Below are 24,380 nucleotides of genomic sequence, written 5' to 3'. Positions count from 1 at the left end.
AATACTAGAAAAGGTGTTACAAATGTTAAACAGGGAGTAGGAATAACACAACAGTACATCAAATATTGTTAAGTGTGTGTATGTGCATGCCCACTGGGACATGGATGTACATGTGTATGGATGATTATGAATAGTTGGACACAGGTGGGATGAACTGAGGATAAGAAACCTAATGTCACCTGAAAAAATCTATGACATTTACCTGGATATAGAAACATTAACAAATGTTTTTATTTTTTACTTTATTTTTAAAGTTTATTTATTTTGAGAGAGAGTGCATGCACAGGGAGGGGCAGACAGAGAGGGAGAGAATCTCAAGCAGGTTCTGCACTGTCAGCACAAAGCCCGATGTGGGGCTCAATCCCACGAACCATGAGATCGTGACCTGAGCCAAAACCAAAATTTGGATGCTTAACCAACTAAGCCACCCAGGCGCCCCAACAAATGTTTTAAAATAGTGATGTCATTTCCCTTTCAGGCTCTGGAGAAACCATTTTTAAATAAAATGTGCTTATTCTTTGTCTCACACTAGATTTTCCTAAGTTGATGTACAATATTAAATTTCTTTAGTAATAATGGGAAAAGGTTTTTTTTTTTTAAAAAGAGTAAATATAAACCTGAAACTGCTCTGAGAGAGAAAGTCTATTAAAAACATAGTCATGAAAAAATATGTATAGTTATTATTTGCAAAACAAATTGAGATAGCAAGTTCCTTAGTGCTTTTGGTAATTATATCGAGTGGGTCATTAAAAGACTTCCTGAAGCCTCAGGCAGTAATTTTATCCTGGTTGCATATGGATTAGGGTAGCTTTACAATTTCACACCATGCTTAATAGAGACATTATTGCGCAGGACAAAGTGTTCTTATACACAAGTTGTCTCACAACTCATTGGCTTTTACTTGGTTTGTAGGATTATGTTTCAACAGATGCCACATGCCCAGCACTTGGGGGATAAGAAGTCTCTATCTTTGATGGATTCCAAAGATAAAGAATAATCACTTTTCCACCTGTTGTAACACAATTGTTTTCTTTAGTTTTCTGCAGGTTAAATATCCCTGTTCCCCCCATTGTGAGGTGGGAGTTGTAACAGGGAATGGAGACTTAGCGATATTTTGTTGGCAGCGGGCCATCTACCTGCTATTGATATATTTACTACTGTAGTACTGATGTTATTTTAGAAGCACTAGACTCTTTCCATCAGAATGTAATGGTGAATTCTGATGACTGAGAAATGACAATCAGGAAGTCACCTAAGCAAAGGAAAACACTAGTGGGCCAATCGAATACAGTCACCAAACAAGTAAATCTTTTGTTCTGGTCAGTGCTAAGGTCATTTGGTAATAATATATTTGAGCAGGACGATGCATTCAATCTGCAATGTCATTTGACCCTTCAAATTCTAAGTTTTGTCACAATGCTTTACCACTATTTTAATTAAAAGTTCAATAACCTACAAGATCGGGGCAGACAGCTTAAAAAGAATTTACTCTGGATATATTGGATTTTCTATAATGGAGTTGATTAGAAATCTAATGGCGCACATTATGATTGTATTTTTAGAAAGCAAAATGCACAAACCAGATTGCTTCGGCATGGCTTACAGTAGCTAATTCTATTCACCTCTCATGCTAGCCATTAGGCAATGCGAACATAATTACTTCCCCAGTACTGTTTATACTCTACCTTTTGTCCTGGAGGCCCCAGAGGACCCTAAAAAAAGAAAAACTGTTCAATTAACATAATAATGTAACCATTTAAACTTAAACGACCAATTAAAACTGTCGTAGTCTGCAAAGGATCCCTTTGCTGTGCAGAAATATGCTGATGTTTTGAACATCGAGGAAAACGAAAATTATTGGTTGGAAGTACACAATAGGTCTTTTCTTCTCTCTTGTTCTCTTTTGAAGAACATTAAACATATGCAGTAAGATTCAGATTTTTCCTTTAAAAAAAGAACCTTGGCTGTTACAAGCATCTGTTTCTTCAAATACCTGAAAATCTATCACATCAATCTCATTTAGAAGGCTGGAGATGTAGCTGCCAGAAGCAGTTAAAATGCAGTGCGGTTCCCCAACAAACAGGCACGTTATTTGACTTCTGCATCTGCAAAACTTCGGTAAGCAGATTTGCAAAGGAAATAATCGAATAGCATCACAAAGAAACATGTTTTACTCCATTCTTCCTCTTATGAAATGTGGCCAATTGACCTACACAAAAACTGGTTTACAAACTAGGGGATGCCGAGATCAATTGTAGCACTTAGGGTGTACCAGAAAAGGAACAAAAGATGTGGTCAGCTGTTGATAACCTACGATACTGGGGGTTGGGGGGGGTGGAGAATATGATATTTAGGAAGATGAATGGGGAAATTTACATACAAAGTGAAAATATGGCAGTTCTCAGATTTGGTAGTTTTTCAACCACAAAGTCAGCATTGGAATCCTTTTCACTTAATGTAGAACAAGGCACAATTTTGGGATGGTGGAAAAGAGCACAAAGATACACAGTTATAACTCTATTTATGTCTATTTTTAAATAAAAAAAATATTAAGCATTTTTCTAATTCTTTCAAAAACACTTTTAATTTTAGTATATTTTAACAGTTATACTTTTTATAATGCTAGCTTACTCTATCATTTCATGTTAACAAGCTCTGTATTCCATTATACCTTACCAATTACTAGCCTATTTTCAATGTGTGACATTTCAGACAATCAGCATCTTAAGTCATATTCTGTAACATTAAAGAAAGCACGAGAGTGCACATTAGAGGGAGAATTAGTCATTCATAAGTTTTTATGAAAAATACACAATGTTTAGGAGCATTCACAGAATCTGTTCCTCATAAATTATTTCGTAATCCTCACAGGAAGAATAAGAATTTCCTCATAAAATCAGCTGTAGGTTATTGAAAGTGCACTGTGCAATATCACCTTTGTATGTTCCTTTTTTATTTACTCAACCAACCAGCCTCTTAATGAGCTTGTTATCCGGCATATCTGTGCGGTCAGACATACTCCTTCCCTATCTCACTCCTTGTATTTAAAACTTTCCCTGTTTCAGATTTTGCAGAGAAAACAGAGGCTATCAGGTGTAAATTCCCTCAACATCATGTCTCTCATCAATCCAAACCCACGTGGACCTCCTTCCTATGTCAGAGGGAAAAGAGACACTCCTCTGTGGGAAGATTCATCCAGTAGACTCTGGAATCCATCCTTGCCTCTGTCCTAGGGGATCTTTCTCCATCAATTATCCCTGCATCTGTATCAGGGCCTCCTGCTTCAAACCAGTTCCTTCCCCTTAGTACATAAACAGGTTTAATCATCCCTCACTTGGGTAAATTGTTTGGGAAGTGAATGCTAATGCTAAGTAAAGGCAGAATTTGGAAGTTGTAGTGATGGGAGATGTGACAGTCGAAGACGATTTGGGTTTTATCATGGTCTATGATTCCATTTTCTCAAGCGTCTCCAGGGCATTTCACTTCTTAAAATGTTGACGTTAGAAAGGAAATCATATAACAAAAGGTGCATTAATTCAGTGTTTAGACTGAGAATGTATATGTTCAATTCAAAAAGGTTTGTTTCCCATTTAAACTTAACTTTGCCACTTGAAAAAATATTGTTCAGTACAACTGACAATTTGGTACATTGATGGACAACCCAGGAAAGGAAATCAGAGCAATTCCGAAATCAAGTGTTTTAACTAGAGACTAACATGTCTGGTATTTTCGCATATTGTCTCTGTTGCATGATCACATTAAATCAAAGATTTAGAAAGACTACCCATAACTGTGAAATCCATAAAATTAAATTGTCTATTTCAACACAATATTTCATGAAAATCAAAGGATAGCTATAGAGAAAATAAATAAAAACTTTTTCTTCACAGTTAGGAAATCATTTCTATTTTTGCTAAACTCTAAAAAAAAGCAGTTTTAAAAATGTAACATTAACTTTGAATTGTGAATACATGTCTTGTGGATTATTCATAACTACGTTGCCAAGGGTATATTCTCAGCTACCAAAAATGTGCATGTATTCCTTTGAATTCACTGGCAGGAAAAATGGTAGCAAGCCAAGGAGAGTGTCATCTGTTACTCGCAGGGGAGTGGGAATAAAGTGGAACTGGATATAAGGCACAGACGTACATTTGAGTAAGTATAGACACACACACGTACACGGGCACGAGCGCACCCCAAAGAGTTATTTTGCTTATATGTATGTGTTTTGAGTTTTCTTAGTTAATTATCTCATTATATATCTGTGACATTGTGGTCATTAAATTTAACTTTACCAATGAAAGCTTCACTGATCAAAAATTGATTTTGAAGTTAGAATATGTTGCTACCAGTTGATTAAGATATTCACATTTGAATAATCTTCTGGTTTTGACTATAAATATAAATTAATAAGGTTATGGGAAAATCCCATAGAACCATTCACTAACCATCTAACCTTCTTAAACTTATTTATATTTTCAGTGTGCTCAAAAGTCATTGGAATAATGGCTCAGATAAAAATGTCATAAGTTCATTACTTACTAGTCAAACTAGTGCTTTTATGATTCCTAAATTAAAGCCAATTATTCTAGTGTTTTAAGATAAAGTGTTTAAAAGTGTTTAAAAATAATTCCATTATTATTATCTCCATGACTTGTGTTTGGATCAAATCAATTTTTCTAAACTAAAGGGTCAATATTTTTAATTCTACTTTTATTAATCAATAAAGTGTTGCTTTCTAGATATTTTCTTGGTGGGCACCTTTATATTTGCATATGCTTTGTAAGGAACTAATTTAAGTGGGAATAATCTCATCTCTTCTATTTTTCAAAGTAATTTCTGTGTCTATGTCTCAAGATTAAAAACTGTACAACATATAGAATCTCTACATATTAAACTGTATTTCTTTAACTCCAAACGTGTTAAACTGTAATTTAAACCTTAAAATACACTCGTTTAGGTACAGGTTCTAGGTGATGTATTTGAAAGATAAAAACCCAGTGAGCCATTGAAAAATTCTAAGTGCGGAGTAATAACATCACTCATCTAGATGCAGAAAAAAATTTAAACCAAGGTTTTTGTGATCCTATGGAAGAGACCATGGAGAGCTATGCAAAACTTATAAACAAGAAATAAATTAGACAGCACACTTGATATTCTTTCCTGTTTACCTTCACCCCTGCTAGATTCCATATATAAAGATCATGTAAAATAGGTAGACTATGGTGAACAAGTAAGTCAAGGAAATATGATAGTCCTCATTTGGTGATTGCCTTCACCAGTAAGTGTGTTATTCAGGTCTGGGAGTGATCTTTTAGTCTTCCTGCTCCTAGCCCATCAGATAATTACTCAAGAATCACTCCATCCTGCCCTTTCCATCAGCTGTATTACTATGCCCTTGTTCAAACCCTCTTCTCTCCCACATAGTTGATGGGCATCTACCTGAGGGCCAATCAGCCTTTCGTCTCCTTCCACCTCTCTCTACAGTGCTGCCTGAGTGAGTTTTCTAGAAGACTAATCGGTTCATACCTTTCCTCTGCTGAAAACCCTTCAATGGCTTTCCATAGCTTTTGAGAAAGGTCAGAGCTTTTGTAATAGTGGTGGTTCACCACCGAGCCATGCTTTCACATCTCTGCAACTCTGTACCACTGGTTGTCTGTTCCTAATGGACTTCCTTCTGTTGGTCCTCCCTTCTTTACCCATTCCATCATTCAGAGCTCATTGCCCCCACGCATGGGCTTAGGTTCCCTTCTTTTGTTTTCCAAAGCACCCTTATGACAGCACTTCCTTCATAGAATTTACCAACAGTATTGTAATTGTCTGGTTACTTCTTTCATCACACTAAATGTCTTCTGTCATGCACAGTAGCTGGCATATGGTAATTGCTCAGTGAATCCTTCTGCATTCATTAATTCATCCACTTAATAGTTTTCTAGTACCCACTGAGTGTCAGGCAATTTTCTTGGTGCTGAGGAAATAGCAGAGAACAAAATAAACAAAACTGCATGCCCTCCTAGACTTCGTACTCTAGTGAATGGAGAAAGACAATAAACAAATAAACAAGTAAAATATAAAGTGTGTCAAGTGGTTAAGTGCTAAAGCAAACAGGAATAAGGATTAGGAGAAGTAGATGTGGTAGTATTGTAAAGTGTGGGGGGTACTTAGTGAAGGCCTCAGGGATAAAGTGTCTCTTGGACAGCGCTCTGGAGGAGGTCAGGCAGAGGCATGCATCTAGACGGGAAAAGAATGTTCTAGGCAAGGGAATACCAAGTACAAAAGCCAAGAGATGGGCACAGGCTAAGTGTGTTTAAAGAACACTGAGCAGGCTACAGGTAGGTAGTTGAAGGTGGCAATATGGATAGGGAAGGGAGATCATATTTGTATGGCCTTATAGGTTTTTGTAAGCACAACAGTGTTTACTTTGAGAATAATAACAATGATAGGAATAAATAAATACATAAAATAAGACAAATTTTTCGTGTACCATAGACAACAGTGTCTCAAGATGTTCATGAGAAGATTTTTCGCCCTGGCATTTACCCAAGTCATTCTAACACTACTGGCATACTCTAATAGCCTCGAGATTACTTCTAAATGCAAGAATGAGTGGAAGAATTCAGTTCATGGCTTCTACATTAACACAACCAAGCAAAAATCATCTTAGTTATACAGTCTCATTAATACGGAAAGTGTTGTGGATGTGGATGTGGATGTAGGTCCAAGGCCTCTAATGTACTTCAGAGAGCCATTATGCAAACCATAGCTAGAGTTATCAACTTAAGTTAATCTTCAAAGCACACAGTGAAGAAATGGATGTATCTATAACCATTATGCATTGGTTGCACTTTCCAGTTTGTAAAAATTAAAAAAAAAAAACTTTTTAATTAAAAAAGTTTTTTAATTAAAAAAAAAAGCTTGATCATGGAATGGAAATGAAATGAAATGGAATGGAAAAAAATTAATGAATTCTTCTGACACCGTCAACGTTAGTACAAATTTGATTGAGGTATTAATTACTTAAACAGGATGCAGAGTTTCTAAATGATGTGCTTTGGGTTGCCTCTTGGGAGGTGTTTCAAGGCAAGTTCTGGTTGCCTGCTATTAGGAAATGATGTTCTGTGTGAGCAGGGGGCGGACACAGTTCCTGTTGTGTCCCTGATGGCTAACAGTAAAATTTGAAGCTTTGAAAGCTGCTGGTCATTTCTGGATACAAGAATATACAACCAGCTTCTGTAATAAAAAACACAGGGAACAAGAAAGAGGTGGTCCATCTGTGAAGGGGAGGATAGAAGCCCTAAACTATTAAGCCATTTAAAATTATTTCCTTTTTGAGTTAAGAATTTTTCCATGATTTAATAAAAGTTAGGCGAAATGAAGAAAATACATTAAAGTCAGGTTCTATAGGGAAGAATGATAACACATATCATCTAACTTCTGGAGTCATAAAATGTTAGTATCAGAATTTCTCAGGGACGTGGTATAAAAGACTGTAATTATAACTTTTTGAAAAATATTAACCTGGTCAAATGCATCACAAGATCAGAAAACACATTAGCCTGGTTTATAAGGAGTAGGAGGAAATTTGAAATAAACAATGAAAATTTGTCTTAGGAAGAATTCATTTAAGATATATAAAATTCCATTTTCTATCTGGATGTTTGATGAGGGGCGGTCATGAAGCATAAACTCTAGCCACTATTATATGTATGTCTGGAGTATAATTCAAGTCATGTTTTACAAGATTCAGATTTCATAGCTTAAGTGTGTGGAAATGCCAAACTAGGAACTATTGGGAAATGTTTAGAATATAAGAGAGTGTGCTGAAATGTTTTCAGTGTAAAAGCCAATGATTTAGTTGAACTGGGTATGAAGGAACACAGCATAAACAAGGAAGAGGGGGATAGTGCTGAGATGGGAGAGCCTCATATCTTGTTTTGAGTCTTTCATGGACTCTGTCTTCAGTCACACTTAATCATGTATATTTTCCCAAGCAGTCTCCTATTAGTCTTCACGTGAAGTTCTTAATAATTCTTCGAGGCTCAGCAGTCATAACTCACTTCCTTTGTGAGACTTCTCCAAGGCACCCAGACAGAGCTGGTTTTTATCCTCTTTGCTTCTCTAGCACATTTCAACTGGCTATATCTTAATATTTCACATATTTATAAAATCTATCTGACTAGGCAGCAAATTCTTCAGGTCATATATTTTACATCCTCAGTACCTAGGTCAGGGCCTAGCAAGTAAATATTGATTAAATTGAAAGAGTGAATTAATGAATATAAAAATTATTAAATTGCATTTACTGGATTTCCTCCACCATTTTACCACTCAAACCACCATACCTCTATCATCGAAAGGAGTTCCCAGTTTTGAGGCAGTGGTTTCTCTTTAAGTATCTGGGATTTTTGTGTCAATTATATATACAATTCCATAATTTCTATTATATTTCAAATTCTTATTATTAAACAATTTCCATTATTTCCTCTAAAAACAGGTCTACTTTGGAGACTATCAATAACATGGCATGTCTTTATAGAAATTTGTGAATATTTGATTTAAAAGTTTTAAATGGAGTAATTATTTTTTAAAAAGAATAAATTCTTTCTGACTTATTCATCTCATGTGCTGAGTTTTGGGGGTAAAAGGGATGAGTCATTTATTGGTGTTTCTCAAGATTATGAAGCCATGACCTCTGTAAGGAAGGTCTCTTAAAGCTCAGGAAATTAAAGAAGTAATACATTTTTTTCACTAGTTAACAAAACCAGGACCCAAGACTAAATATTGAGCATTAACTACCACCTCAGATTAAAGACAAAGCTAGGTATTTGAGAATCTGTGTTCTGATTAGGTCCCAAAACAGAGACTCTATCACCTCTCACCAGATATCCAGAGCTGAAATTAGCTCATTCCATCCCTTCTAAATATTTAATAAATTGTTTCTTGTTGCTGAACTCAAAATGGAAATGACCCGGAAAGAAGGAAAAATTAACAGGCTTCCTCTGCCCTCTGTGATTAAGCACACTTCCCTAGCGTGCCATAAAGGAAACAAATTTATGGTTCACAAAGGCCTATCACTGTACACTACACTCAGTAAAAAAATATTTCTATTGAGTAAAGTGTAAGTGCTTTTCCTATTTTAAATCAACAATGCTGAGAAACACTAGCTGCTAACATTTAAATATCCCATGATCAGCAGAAGGAGGTCATAAATTTAGGATGATAATATATACTCATCTACTATTCAGGCTTATTTTCTATCTAGACCAACACTGTCCATCAGAACTTTCTGGAATGATGGCAGTGGTCTATTTTGCTAGATCTGGTATAGTAACCACTAAGGCAAGAGGCCACTAAACACTTGAAGTGTGGCTAGTGCAATTATTAGGAATTGGATTTAAAATTTTATTTAATTTAAATTTAAATTTAAATGGCCACACTTATATTTACAAACTACAAATCTAGACTGTATAAAACACAGTCAGGTGAACTGAATTCCATCCTCGTTCTGCCACTGACTGCTTTGTGATCTTGGTCAAGTTATTTAACCACTCTGATGTTATCCCTTTATCTGTGAAGTGAAATATTAGATGATTCCTAAGATTTCTTCTCTTTTACACTCTACTTTACAAATAGCCACATAGCATGACTAGAAATTGATACAATTACTTTTCCACTATCTTCATGAAAACCAGTCTTTTAGTTATACCACACATACTCACGAACACAGACATACAAATAATCTATAACACACAAATGAATTTATGAAGATGAAGGAGAAAAAGAAGTTTTATAGTGATTCTGTTGGATTTATCCCGCCTATTCCTACTCCTGGTATGCAATGACACCTGTTAGGAGAAAAATATAAAGGTGACTCCTTTGTATTAGTACTTGAGTTATCGATTCATTGATTCATATCATTTGGTCATTCAGTTTATGCACAGTTGCCTCTACTTCGGGTCTGTTCTTCCAAAGGTGAACCACACCACCGGTGTGCACAATAAACTGGAAGAAGAAAAAGTATTTTGAGGCATGTGGATATAGTTCGATCCTGTGAACATCCCAGAATGTCCTCAGGTGAAAGCCCCAGTCTCATAAAGCTGAAGGATGAGGTAGGTGTAGGATGGAAAGGGAGCAGGCCAGGTTCAGAGGCCAGAGCTGGGGCACAGCTCTCTGCATGCTACCACACTCTGCCTTGGATCTCCAAGGAGAGCAACAGTTCCGCATTTGAACTTTTCAAGTCACTATGCGGACATACCTGTGAAGGTCACAGGACAACGTATTTTACTTGCCAGTTTATTAATTTGGTTTATACCTGTTAAATATTTCAACACATTGTATAAGGGCTTCCATGTGTACTCTTGCCCTAAAATTTGCACATTTGCCCTTAATCTGCAGATGTTAGGCACAGGACTTACATGGACGCAAGTTTATTTGAGCAATTTCTTCTTAATCTAACAGAGAGATTTGGTAATCTAACAGAATTTGGTAAAGACATTTGAATTTCATTAATCTCTTCATACAAGAACGACATTTTGCGTTCGTATAGCTCTACATTATGTTGGATCCTAAAGTTAAAAGAAATGATAAATAGAGAGGTTGATTATAAATTGAAGGAGACCATTTTTAAGGCTTTCTTGCACTAAAACTTAATACATGACTGTTGTTTACTGTATCTAGTTATTTATAGAGTACATAGATGTGCATATATAATATGGCTAAATGGCTATATAATATTTATCTGTGCATTTATAATGAAAACAGAATAGAATGATGGACTTCAAATATGGAAGAGGACTCAGATATCGTTTAGTCTCACCACTTTTACAGATGAGGCATCTAAAACCTAGATATCTTAATTTGTCTAATATGATATAGCTTACTAGACCTTTATCTGGAACCAGTGTAAGATAGTTAAAAATAAAGCTGATGCACATCCTAGAGGTTGTTTAAAAAAGGAAATGAGATAGAGAAGAATACAGACAGTAATGTATTCAGCCTTGGAGACTATCTTTTCATATTTATGTTACTTGATTGTGTTCTTTGTAAAAAATTTTTCTTAATGTTTATTTTTAAGAGAGAGAGAGAGAGAGAGACACAGAGTGCGAGTGGGGGAGGGGCAGCGAGAGAGGGAGACACAGAATCTGAAGCAGGCTCCAGGCTCTGAGCTGTCAGCACAGAGTCCGACACAGGGCTCAAACTCACAAACTGTGAGATCATGACCTGAGCCAAAGTCGGATGCTTAACTGACTGAGTCACCCAGGCGCCCCTTGATTGTGTTCTTAAACCACTACCGAAAATGCTCCTTCAGAAGTCAATTTTTTGTTTCTAAAACACTGAGCCAGCTTTAAAGACAAGTCAAACGTCACTCTCTATTACCGCACCAACTTGACTTTTTGACACTTCTGTAGAAGTCCAGGGCACAGGAATTCACAGTGAGTTCCTTTGAGTTGGGCAACTGGACAGGGCTGTGCAACAGCACTGGGAGGAGGAGGTATTACTTGTCTACTTTATCTTGGTCCATTTGGAAAACCAAACATTACAGGCTCTAGACCAAAACACCATGGAGATGGGAAGGACTCTGTTAGAGGGGCATTTACTTGTACTTCACGGACAATCAGATTAAGTGAGGATAATGAAGCATTAGAACGGTTGCTAAGGCATCCCAGCAGGGCAGTGTGCACAATGGAATTAAACGCAGTTTTACTGAACAAGATTCCATTGTTAAAATCTAGTCTAGTAGCTAACTATCCTAAGGATGGTTTTGGTCATTTTTGTTATTTGTGATTTGAAGGTCTGGGGTTTTGCTTTCTCTGCGAGGTTATAATCACAAAGAGAAGGCTGCTGTTTTCTCTCATGTCTGCCATCCTGCTGATCAAGACAGCTGGCAGAGCAAAGTAAAGTGATGAGTTTTAGATGGGGGAGAGCAACGCATTACAGCTAAATATATTTAAAGCAAATCTTCACATATTAGTTATTTCAATTTTATCTTAATTGAAGCAGAAGCAATTATTTATGCTTATGTAATTAGCTAACATAAAATGCATTATATTCACTTGAGCCAAATGAATTAAATGTGTTTTCAGGCAAAATTAAAATACGCTGAAAATATCGATAACCTCTTCAGAACATAAGTCCAAATTTCACTTTAAGGAACAATAACCGCAGATTTTTTTCTGACTTTTGAACTCTCTGACACTACCAGGAACCAATGAGTGACATTTTAAGTACTCTCATAATTCAGAAAGAGACAAATGGATATGCTATGGAATTTGCATATATTTGGGAGGAGAGTGAGGGAGGAGGAAAGGGTTTCAGAGTAAGAAAAGTGATTTGGTCTATAAAGCCTTGGATGTAGACACTTTGGACCAAAAAATAATTTCCAGGAAATTGGGATGAGTTGGCATATCTATCTTTTATGCTTTTGAGAATTCCTACCACTATTTACCAAAGAAGGAAACAGTAAGAATGTCAGAAGAAAAGATAATTTCAAAAATATGATTTTAACTGCTATTTAAACCTCTGAAAAACTTGAAAAATAAAGATCACTTGTGCTAGGGTTCACAACTTTGCAGCTTCCAACTGTGGTCAGTCCTCGCTTTGATTCTAGGGTCTAGTTTGATGACCTAGAACGGTTTTCTTCTTATTTAAATGGAGTCCAATTTATTTTAACTCAAGAGTCTGTGTTTGAAAACCTCATCCTGAACTTCTCAGAAAACCCGAAGGTCATGTTTACAGAATAGATGCACAGCAGGATTAAATAAATGTGGAACTGCTGCAGGCCCTTTTTATTCTATCAGAGATGCTGTTAATCTTCAGATGATTATTTTTGCCATATAAAATATATATCCTGGATTATGAAAACTAATTCCCCACCTGACACACTCATAAACGGTTTTGTAAGAGCTAATTTTAGAACACTCCTAGTTTTTTTCATTTCATCATCAGAGACATTTTACATTTTGAGAAATTCTCCGGTGTCTCTCAAGACCCTCTCCTCCACTACCCACACCGATAAACGTAGTGAGTTTTGCATACTGTGGAAAAGATGAGAGCCATGCTGTTTGTTACCTTTCCTGGTTTTAACTTGTGGATGAGAAGGCGATTGTTATGAAAAATTGATAATGTAAGATGATAGGAGAAGGCCAAAAATAAAAACTGGTAACAGCAAATAGGACCCAAGGAATAAGTTGCACTATCGATCACAGTATCTAATGCGCTGCAATGTAACTGATAGCTGTAATCACATGGTTCTTATCCCTTATATTTCATAGAGAGGCCTTTCTGTATGCTAAGTTATGTCACCGGGGATTCATCTTAACAGTGATACTTCTTATTTATGGAACTCTTTGTAGTTCATAAAGCATTTCCATATTATTACTCTTTCATTTGCTTCTCACCAGAACCCAGTGAGATAGATGAATTAGGAATGACTGCCTACACGTTACAGATCAGTAAAAGAGATCACAGTCTATAGTCATTCACTCCCCTAAGCAGTTTTGAGTCCAGAACTACTCAGGCAATGTATTTTTCTCCCTACCAGACTTCTAGTCAACACACACACACACACACACACACACACACACACACACGTGTGTGCACACGAATGTAATATTTAAAAGGAAAAACAAAGAAAATTTCCAGTGAAAATTTTCTCCCATGAAAACTATTATTCTTTCAGTATCATCTTCTTTCTTTGATACAGGTTAAAATATATAAGTGCTATTTAAGTTAACAAATATAACTGGTTTTTTAAAAATGATAGCTTTTTAAACCATAGAAATATTTCACTTTAAGAGGGGAAGAGGAATTAGAGGATTATATTGCTTCACAAAAAGACTCTGAATAGGATTGCTTGAAATAGCAAAATTCCCCAGAACATTTAAGATATGTTGATTTATGAAAATCTGATTCATACAGAACTTTACAGGAATACATCTGTTATATAAATCCATGTTCACCTGTAATTTACTCTAGGGGGAACAACTGAGTGATAATAATAATAACACACTCATATAGTTCTTCGTTATGTATTTTAAAGTGCTTTCCCCTAATTTATTGCATTTGTCTTTGGCAACCTTATAAGGGAGGCAGAGAGGGTATTATTATCCTTTCTTTACGGATGAGAAATTAGAGGTTAAGTGACTTGCCCAAGGTCAGACAGACTATTCATTCATTTACTGCTATTTGAGTGATGTAGTTTTAACGGGGTAGGTCAAGGAAGTAAGGTTCTTCCTCCTAATTTTTTTTAAGCAGCTGTGAAGGCTATTAAAATAGAGGTGGATGATCTCACAAATGTAATGTTGAACGAAAGAAGCCAGACACAAAAGTGTATATACTGTAAGATTCTATTAATATAAAATTCAAATGCAAGCAGAATTAATCTATGGTGGCAGAATCAGGATGGTGGTGACCTTTGGTAAGAGGCAGATGGTGACTGGAGGGTAAAGAGGGGTTTGCTAACATTGTACTTCTTGCTGGTTTGTGGTTGTATAGTTATGTTCACTGTGGAAATTCACTGAGATATATACATGCGATTTGTTTATATGTATATATTTGATTTGTTTATATATATGTATATATATATACATTATATATATATATGTATCCCAATACATATATATATACATTATGTATATAATGGAAGTTTTCTTTTAAAAAAGTTTTATATCTTTAAAAACAGTACAGCACTTTAGAAGATCATTACATTACACATATCCTTTGAACATTTGTGATTTCAATCAAGTTTCTTAGCTGCATTCTAAAAATGAGAATATGAACTAAATCTGAAGAGTTTAAAAAGAAGAAAAAATTTACTTAAAAAATGTCTGGGATCATCTTCGTCTGAAAAGTTGCTATATGAAATGGGAAATTGAAGCAAACTAAGATAATAACATAATTCATTTAGGGCCAGTGGAACATTTATATTTAATGACATTAAGCTAGGAACTGTAGGGAAATGATATTAAACTGTGATTCACATAGTATATTCTAGAATATATCTTAAGGAAGATAAGATAATAATTTTTAAAATATCCATTTTATTTTAGAATTTTGTGTTTTAGGATGATGCATTGGGCATCAAGGTAGAAAGCCAGTGGCAATGATAAAAATCTCAGTAGAATGTGCAAACTTGGGGACAAACATGGGCTCCTGAGAATCCCAAGAGCCTTCAATGTAACAATGTTTGGGAGGAATATGTTTTGAGCATCATCCAGGATAGAAATTACAGTTGCATTCAGTTGCTTAAAGCAGTTTCAAAATTTATAATATAGTTTTCTAAGAATCCTTCACTCCCATGACCCTGTAACCCTGAGAACCAATGCTGTACTTGTACTCAAAGTTGCCACTTATGACATATGTTTTGTTTAATTTTTACACATTATCTTTTTTGTCGTGTTTCTTTCATTTTATTTTTTTCAAGAAGCCATGATAGTTCATCCACCTTCAAGTCATCTGTATCCATTCACTATCTTGATATTATATGTTGGGAACAAAGAATTTCCGGGGGCAGGGGGGTGGGGTGGATCAGACTCCATTCCAGGGTGCTTTCATCTCACCAGTGATGTTTCAAAGCCACCTCCACCACAGCTAGGACTACAGCTCGGTGACGTTTCTCCCCAGGAGGGCTGTTGAAGGCATCCTGTTCAGGGAGAAGCCTTGAACCTTTAACCCATTCGCACATTTGTTTTAATTCCTGACCGACTGCTGTATTCTTGTGTGTTAGTTGCATTAGGACCTAGCTAACTCATTTTGTAAAATAAACGTTACACCCTAAACACCTGCGTCTGTGTGCCACAAATTGTGTAGAATACACACGATCAAGTCAATTGTGATCACTGCATCCAGGACGAATGTGAGACATAGCTGTCTTCTGGAATTTGGGTTATTAGAATGTCAACCTGTGTTCCCCAATGTTGCTCATGTCATAAAATAGGTCAGAAAGGTGGCTCCAGAGATAGCAGGGAAGAGACAGGGAGAGGTAGGTTGAAGGAATTCTACTCTTCAAGGCTCAGCAAGCTGCTCCAATTACTCTTTCCCTGGCAAAGGCTAAACAAATCATGAGGAACGGGACCTGCATGTCTCCGGGTAAGTCCATGTGGAATCATTTCATAATCTTTTTTAATGACAGGGATCAAGAAGGCACAACTGTTTCTCTCTCTGGGTGGAGCCCTTCAACAACAAAAACTCCTTGAATCCCTGTGGAAGTTTCACTATACTAATTCATGATTAGCAACACCTGAACCCTTTGAAAATTCATTCCTATTTAAGCTAATAGGCATATCCCTGGACTTAATCTTCCTTTATAGCGGCTGAACAAAGCATATTCTGTCCTTTAACCTTCCTTGCTGTCATTCCTCCCACCTGGAATCTCCTACTTTTTCCTCTCGGTCAGTTCTGTGGATGTGCTGCTTTGTGATCTTCACAAAAGACAGGCCACATTCTTTTTCCATTTTTACTAATTTTCACTCTTTTCCTTATAGGTCATATGATGATAACATTTGTTACATATAATCTTGACCACACTTTTGAATAATTTGGACTTCCATTATTTTTAGTATAGAAAAATAAATTAAGATACTTGCCATCAAGCCTTGTTCTCCTGGTTTCCCTGATTCACCCTTAAAAAAGAATAGTGATAATATTTATTAATGCTATAAACATTAAAAAGCCATTTTAATCGTTTTTTTCTTTTTCTTTTTCACAATACCCACAGGGACACATGAATGTCAAATATACTTTGCAGGCTACATAGAGGAATGCAAACACAATGCAATGAAAAGAAAGCCAGTGTTCTTCCTTCAAATTCATTTTATAAACATTTTAGGATTTAATAAAGTGAGTCTAGATTACAGCAGAGATTTAAGAATTATGCCAATAACGTATTCTAAATAAAACTAGTAGGAATGGTTATACTGTAAGTCAATAAAGGGTCCTAGAAAAATATTTAATTGTAATTCCAGTAACATTTATTATGTTCTGTTCATGATGACATAAAGATGATGATCTGGCCTCTTTATGAGAACTCAGAACTTCCATATATAGGATAGAGAGATAATTGCTCTTAGTACAGACATTAAATAATAAAATGTGCAGAGATTGATTTTGAATTTGTTTTCCTGGATTAATGATGGCTGAAGTGATATGTTTTATTAAAATTAATAGCATATGTTAAAATACATAGAATTTGTGCTATATCATACCACTATCATAGTTTTCTAATACTCAGATTCCTACCAAATTCCTTATTATGTTTTATTGTCATATTATTATATTGATATCATTGGCAACAGATATTTTTTGGAAAAACCAGTCTTGTCATATCCAATATATATAAAAGTTGTTGGACTTTAAAAATGAGTACTTTCAGTTTGTTTTCATAAAACCTTTTTCTAGTGGTTATCATCGTATATAAAAATTAACTCTGAGACTATACATCCAGTTCAATTTACCTTTGTGGAATTAAAAAACTTGCTCATACCTTTGTGTAAAAAGCTCTTATTTCTTACTCAGATGAATGAATTATGTTCATTTAAAGGATGACATAGTTTTTCAATGATTTACAGTTTGTCATACCTTACCTTTATCTTATTTCTTAAAAGTAATCTATACCTTGAGGAATATACAAGATCCAATGATCTAATTTTGTACCATCAAAATGATTTCAACTACTCTTCTTAGTGTTGAAGAAACACTCAAGGTATCTTTTTCAGCAACCAGCAATTCTTTGGGGAGCTTTAACTATCCCTAGAGGTGTGCTTTCTCTATCTTTTGGGATATCATTCCAAAAAAAGGTGAGAACTGTGAAGACAATTTCAGGATGGAATCACTACCTTTGATGGTTCAGTGAAAGCCGTCCTAAAGACCAGGAAATAATAGGTTGGGAGTCAATCCTACATTTCATATCACAAATTTACAGCCATGTTCAGAAAGGGAAACAGGGCTTTCAAGAAAGCTGTCTCAGAAAAGTCATAAAGTACTCTATATTCTTACAAAGAGAACCACTTATTAAAAAAATACATAAACATATGAATATAAAAATGAAATACACCAAAACATTAATTGCTATGGCTGATTTTTTTTCTTTTTGGTTGTCTTCAGTTTTAAAAACTTTCTACGTTGTGGGTAAATGTTTTCATGATTTGTACTATGAAAACACTCAGGAAAATAATTTAAGTCAAAGCAATAGATAAATAGATTAATTAGTTCAGCAATAAATTTGAAATTCAAGTCCTAAAGCCATAATATAAATGTAAAAATGTTTAACCTTGCCATGTATTTCTTTAAACTATTGGGTTATCTCTACTGAATCAAACCATTTATGTAGTATCCTATACTACTGTATTATTGACACTTAATCAATCTTAGTAACTAAGTACTTAGATCTAAGTATTGAGATTGTTTTTAAATCATTTCTATTAATAAGGACAAATGATATTCAAACATGCCTATTGATGTTTTAACCATTAATATTACTGTTTTATTAACATTTTTTCTTTTCTTTCTTCCTTTTTTTTTTTTTGGTCAATGATTTACAAGGCAGTAAACATTAAAAAGATTTACCTCCCTTGCCTTCCATAAATCATATGGGACTTTATTTTCTCTATCACTGATCCTTTGGAGAATTCCCAATCTCTCACCTATATTTTCAAGCTATTCTCCCATGTAAGCCAAAGACATTCATGTGTTCTAAGGTAGTCAGGACACAAGTGAGACCAGGAATCATGGACTTCTTGAGGCTTACCTGAAAGCCAGTTTAGTTTCCATCTCCAGGTCTCTCTGTGGTTCATGTGGGTTCCCCGTGGATTGAGTGGTAAAGAAGAATCCTGCTGGCAGCACCCTCTCTGCTTGGGGACTTTCCTATCACGCCACTTCCTGCAACGCCCTACTCCCATGGCCCCTCCTTTTCCCATTCCATCCCAGTGCTGACCCTTAAAACAAATGGATCCAAAATGCAACTCACAGGCACTCCTGGCATTCCACGAGGGCCATCTTTCCCTGTGTCCCCAGGAGGCCCTCTTGGGCCGGGAGGGCCTGGAGGTCCTGGAGGCCCAGCCTGCCCTTGGTCACCCTACAATGGAGAAGCGAAGAGACCAACAGTGACCATGAAAGATAAAGATCCAGGTCTTCTTTTCAACACTTTAAATTTGTATTATCTAATCCACATTTACACTATGAAAAGAACCAGAACAATCAGAAACATGAAGCCTGTAGGCAATTTGCCTGCCAGCAGGGAGCAAATAAATATTCATGCTGGGTGAGCTGAGTAGATGCTATTAAAATCAAAGCAGCTCAGGAACCAGCACTCACAGCTCTTGGAAATAGTGTGTATGTTATCATGATATTCAGAGCTGTTAGAAAAGTTCTGCATAACTTAATTCGTGACAATGCTGCATCAGTTATATTCACCTTGTTTAATAAAATGACTGCATTTGTAGCTGGACAAATGTGTTTACTCTTTCATAACCTACAAAGTTAAACATACAGGCTCTTGTCAAACTGTATAATAATTTATAAATTACCAAAGCCAGAGAGCTTGGAAACTGGATCTATTACTGGATATAACTTAAGCTTTTTTTTTTTTTAATTAAGAAAAAAATTAGGCATTCTATACCTTTTTACTTTGGTACTTTCATATACATTTCAAACAAATGCAGCTCACGGGACATAATTTTGTTCTAGGATATTTCCAAATAAATACCCCCACCCCACCCCCACCCATGACAGATGAATGGTAAAGCAACAGTAAATGGAGTAATCACTGAATGTAAAGAAGAAATCAGACTTGAGCAAGAATAAGCACTACCTTAATGAGGCGGCGTTTAATGAGCTGCTGATCAGCAGAGAGAAACCCATGATTGATTTTAGGAAACACCATCTGATCAGTCAGGTGAGGTCAAAGGTTGAAGTTCAGAGGTGAGAGAGTTGGAGAATAGACATCAGAAGGCCCCAAGAAAGAAATAAAGATATTCACATTAGGCTTATAATGACCATTAAACAAAACGGAACTGGTGCTTGTGTCTGACATCAGACTATCTGGCTCTTCTTGAAGGAAATATAACCCTAAGATAGGATGGCAAGAACAGGTTTTTAGTGAGGGAGGAATCTTTTGGATCCCATCATTCCACTGTGGCTGTTAGGCCTCTTTCATGTAGTATGTTAAAGAAGCAGGAAAGCTCCCATCACCCACATCCTGCCCTCTGAGCAGAGAGTCTAGAGACCAAGCACCAGTTCAAATTCCGTCAGACTTGTCAACCAGCATAACGTGGCAGGAACACGACTGCCATTTTATAAATGCCCTAAGTCCATAATACTTAGGATCATTTAACTGACTGAAAAACATCACAGAGTGTTGGCATGTGTGCAAATTAAACCATCAAGGTGTGGCTCGGTCCTAGATAGCCACGTCTGCCTCCCTTCATTACCCTTGCTCAACTTCAATATCCTTCTCTCTTTTCTGTTCAAGATTCTCCTCAATAGATATTTGACCTCGTTGATGTAGGCGAGGTCCCAAGGATCCAATAACTCAATGCATATGGTGAAAAGAGCAAGTGGACTTGGCAAGCCAATTTAGCTGTTCTCGCTCACTCTTATGCTGATTGCGGGCTCTGACTGAGCAGCATGGGTGCCAACCACAAACCTTGACGGTGAGGATCTGATTACTGTGCAGAGCAGCAACTGTGGGGAAGCCTGGCAGACCCTATGGACGTGGGACAGCACCAAAACAACACGACACAAAACGTCACACAGACATTCTACTGATGGACAAACAAAACAAGCGTGTATCTAATGCCACCCTGTCCCAGCTCTAAGTCTTGTCTTGTTTGACACACTGTAAAGGAAATCAGACATACAAGGCCCCCAGGCAACACATTCCTTAAATGGAAAGGCCAGATTGAGAACTCATTGTAACTTCTCTTGTGGCAGTTACACTGGGATCCGTGTATATACTCTCAGCACTTCTAGAATCTTACATACAAAATGTTAGCACAATATAGAGATAACTGCAGACACTGTTATGAAATCAACACCGTAATTTCCCTCCATGGATATTCTGTTTACAACTCAGGACATACATGTATAAATTCTATTAATTCTTTTTTTTTTTTTTTTTTTGGACAATACTGAACAGAATTTTGCAGTCTGATCAGAAATATTTCTCAGAATAAATGCAGTTTGCCTCACAAAAGATAGTCTTACCACCCACATATCAAAATTTCTCTCTCCAATCATATGATGATTCTCAGATCTTTCCTGTTTCAGGAATTCCTGCAGAGATGGTGGGTAGAAATCTGTCTCCTATAACATGTGTATTTCATGTCAGAGGGATTTATGGTCACACTCTGCAGTAATCACTTCTGTCATGTAACTTTTCCAAAAGAACTTGACAGTTCACACAACCCCTTGAAGCAGAAAAGTGGTTTTGAATTCCTTAACCAAGGAGAACAGGGGAGAGATATTTTAGAGACTTGTACTTCACTAACTTGTACTAACCTGTCTTCATAGGTGCTATCAATTGGGTAGGTCTGAGAGAGAACTTTGGCCTGTGTTCTGTATCTTTTCCGACATGAGATATTGCAGCCTTTTATTCCATTTTTTTCTCCACACAGAACATGTTTACCATACAAATAAAATAAACAGCAACCACAGCTTACATGGACTCAAGTGTCTGCAGGCTTCCCAGACGCTCCTTCTTCCTCACTGCCCTTCCCCTCTTCTGCCCAAATCTATTATGAGGATATCTTTAGTAAAAGCCCGTAAATTTCTAGTTTTTGAAATTTTGTTAGTCTTGGCATAGTCCTCTGCCTTATTTCCCCCTTATTTGGGATATACTTTTCTTTTTTTAAAAGAACCAATAAAATTATGTTTGCAGCATGAAGACATCTCTTCAGCCCTAATGACTTTGACTTTCATTCTTTGGAGCTGGGACTTCTCAGGAAGCAAAAGCAGAGGACATCTTATCTGTTTTAGCAAATCTTTTCTGATAAGGCTATTAAGTGTCTGGGTAATTTTGAGGTGACCTGTATCCTCTTTTTTCTTCTCCCTAAGTAAAAGCCCTTGAAACATAGATGCTACCCAAATTCAGAAATGCTACAAGTTGGAAAACAGATGTGTACAATTTGCTTTTGTTTTACTATGGAATATGAGTTTAAAATGTTATTAGATGGTAATGTGCCAGCATCTTTCCATCTGTGACTCATTAGCCCTATATTACACAGTCAGAATTTTATATATAAACTTCGTCTTTATGTAACAAAGAACAAAAACAGATACAAACAAGAAGTGTATGAGGGATCAGAATCTTGACTAGTGGCGATAAATCATAATGTCACTTTGAACAGGATTATCTAACAAAAATAATTTAAAATTAAAAGCCTTTAACAGCACACATGGTAGGACTTACAAAAGTTTTGAAATTTGAATGTATAAATAAGTCACTTCTTGTACTCATATCTGAGCATGACCAGCTTGGTGTTTGATCATATTTTCTAAATGCTCACAAAAAGCATTAGCTTCATAACTTCTTAGTTTGGTTTCCAGTGTTAGCGAGATCTAAAGAGGGAAGTGGATAGGTAATTCTCATCTCAGATCATTTTCACTAAACAGAAAAATCTCTATTTGAGGAAGCTGATTTTATATTCCTCAATCATCTTAACTGTAGAAAATGCTACCGATTAGGTGCTTAGAGCTACATTGTAAAGCTTTTATTAATGAGCTAGGCAAAAGGATTTCAGAAGTTTATACATAACAAAGTAGAAAGGGACATATGGAAGAATTCTCTTAAATTCTAACAAAAATCCCATGGCTTAGGCTGCAATTTCCTAGGACCTGGTGCTCTTCAAAACTGTGGTAATGCTTGAAGGGTACATGCCAGTGTCGGGGGTGGGGTGGGGTGGAGGCAGTGGATAGGGGTTATGTAAAGGCAATAATAAATATGGCACATCTTCCTTAAGAGTCAAGTTTGATAAATGTTAAATGATTTTAAATATTTTTATGTAAAGCAATGTCATATTATGAGGTAGAGTGCAAAATTTGCACAAATTTTTAAAACTTTTGCCATTTGATCATGGTGGAGAACCTCATCTCACAGGGGATACCTCTACATTACAGGTAATACTGAACTAACCCTCTTCTTCCCACAGGAGGTCTTTGGTGGATAAGTTTGGAAAGTACTGGTGGTGAATACTTATCTGTAAGTCATGGCTTTACGTGGCCATAAGAGTTAGTCCTCCCTGGCCATTCACACAGACTGCACTTTTTCATTACGCCATTTTTTTCCATGATATCATTAGTCATAGTCCTTTCTAAATAAATGGAATGGACATATTTCACTTGGTTTTACATCTTGGAAAACTTGCCTGGTACACAGATGGTTCAAGTGGGTGTGGGAAAAAACTGTCTCTCCAGAAAAACATGGAGAAAGAGTCCGGGAATAAGCTAAAATGTTAAAATAATGTGTACAATTTTCACTCCCAAATATTTTGAATTTTTAAGAAATTGGATGTATAAGAGTGTAAAATATTCAACCCATTTTCCTCTTGAGAGCATACGCAAGCAACTTCACAAATCCTGTGACATCCTGTGAAGTAGGTTACTATCTTGGACCAGTGTTTTGACACCATGTTAGGAGAAAGTCTATATCCCTTCATTACCTTCTAGAAGCAAAGAGGCAAGCCTACCCCAAAGAAATGTTGAACAAATACATATTACATAAGAGATGCTTCTAACTACTTACAGAGCCATAATTCAAGATGCTATTGTGTATTGTATATTCAGTAATGGTGTCATATGATTACATTATAGTGAGAAAACTTTGTGTTTGGTCAAAAGTATTCAATAAGGCAACTATAGAGCCAAGAATTTAATCCAGGACTTTTAATTCCAGACTTTCTCATCATGCGATTTATATGTCTTTAATTTCTTTCTACTTTTATAGTTGGAATATTAGAAGTTGACTAACACCACCAATATTTAAGAAGTATTTATTGACTGTCTTCCATGCAGCATTCACTGCCTAGGCATGGGAATCGAATGGTGAGCATGACCCCAGGCTTACAGGGGTCAACATCTAGTAGGGAAACAGGAAAAAATAAGCAATCAGTAATCATATGGAGGGATGACCATTTTGGTGGGGAAGGAGAGGGGCCACAGAGTAAATAAAAGTGTGCCTGATGGTAGGTTTGAGGATCTCTGGGAAACTTCCCAAGCCACACAAATGAGGGGAAGAGGGTTGGTAGAGCAAGAGAACTAAAGACAGAGATATCATTTAGGAAAATGTTATAATAGTCTAGTTGAGAGACTATACCCTAGGACTAGAGAAGGGACAAATCCATAGTTTCAAGTGATATTAAGGAGGTGGAATACGCAGCACTTGCAGCTTG

General features: G+C 36.2%; 1 protein-coding gene across 1 annotated transcript in view; it reads right to left on the bottom strand.

Moving 5' to 3' along the window:
- Positions 1 to 24,380, bottom strand: part of COL25A1 (collagen type XXV alpha 1 chain) — a 472,824-nt gene that overhangs the window by 102,910 nt on the left and 345,534 nt on the right. The window contains exons 8-11 of the mRNA XM_019417196.2: positions 19,805 to 19,876; positions 18,962 to 19,069; positions 16,584 to 16,619; positions 1,686 to 1,712 (exon numbers count right to left, since the gene is read on the bottom strand). Of these exons, the coding sequence (XP_019272741.1) occupies positions 1,686 to 1,712; positions 16,584 to 16,619; positions 18,962 to 19,069; positions 19,805 to 19,876 (243 nt within the window). The remainder of the gene's footprint in view (positions 1 to 1,685; positions 1,713 to 16,583; positions 16,620 to 18,961; positions 19,070 to 19,804; positions 19,877 to 24,380) is intronic.

The sequence above is a fragment of the Panthera pardus genome, unplaced genomic scaffold (assembly GCF_024362965.1).
Source record: "Panthera pardus isolate Hobbes unplaced genomic scaffold, ASM2436296v1 HiC_scaffold_13, whole genome shotgun sequence".
In the NCBI taxonomy this organism is placed as follows: Eukaryota; Metazoa; Chordata; class Mammalia; order Carnivora; family Felidae; genus Panthera; species Panthera pardus.
This window is presented reverse-complemented; position numbering and strand designations above follow the sequence as displayed.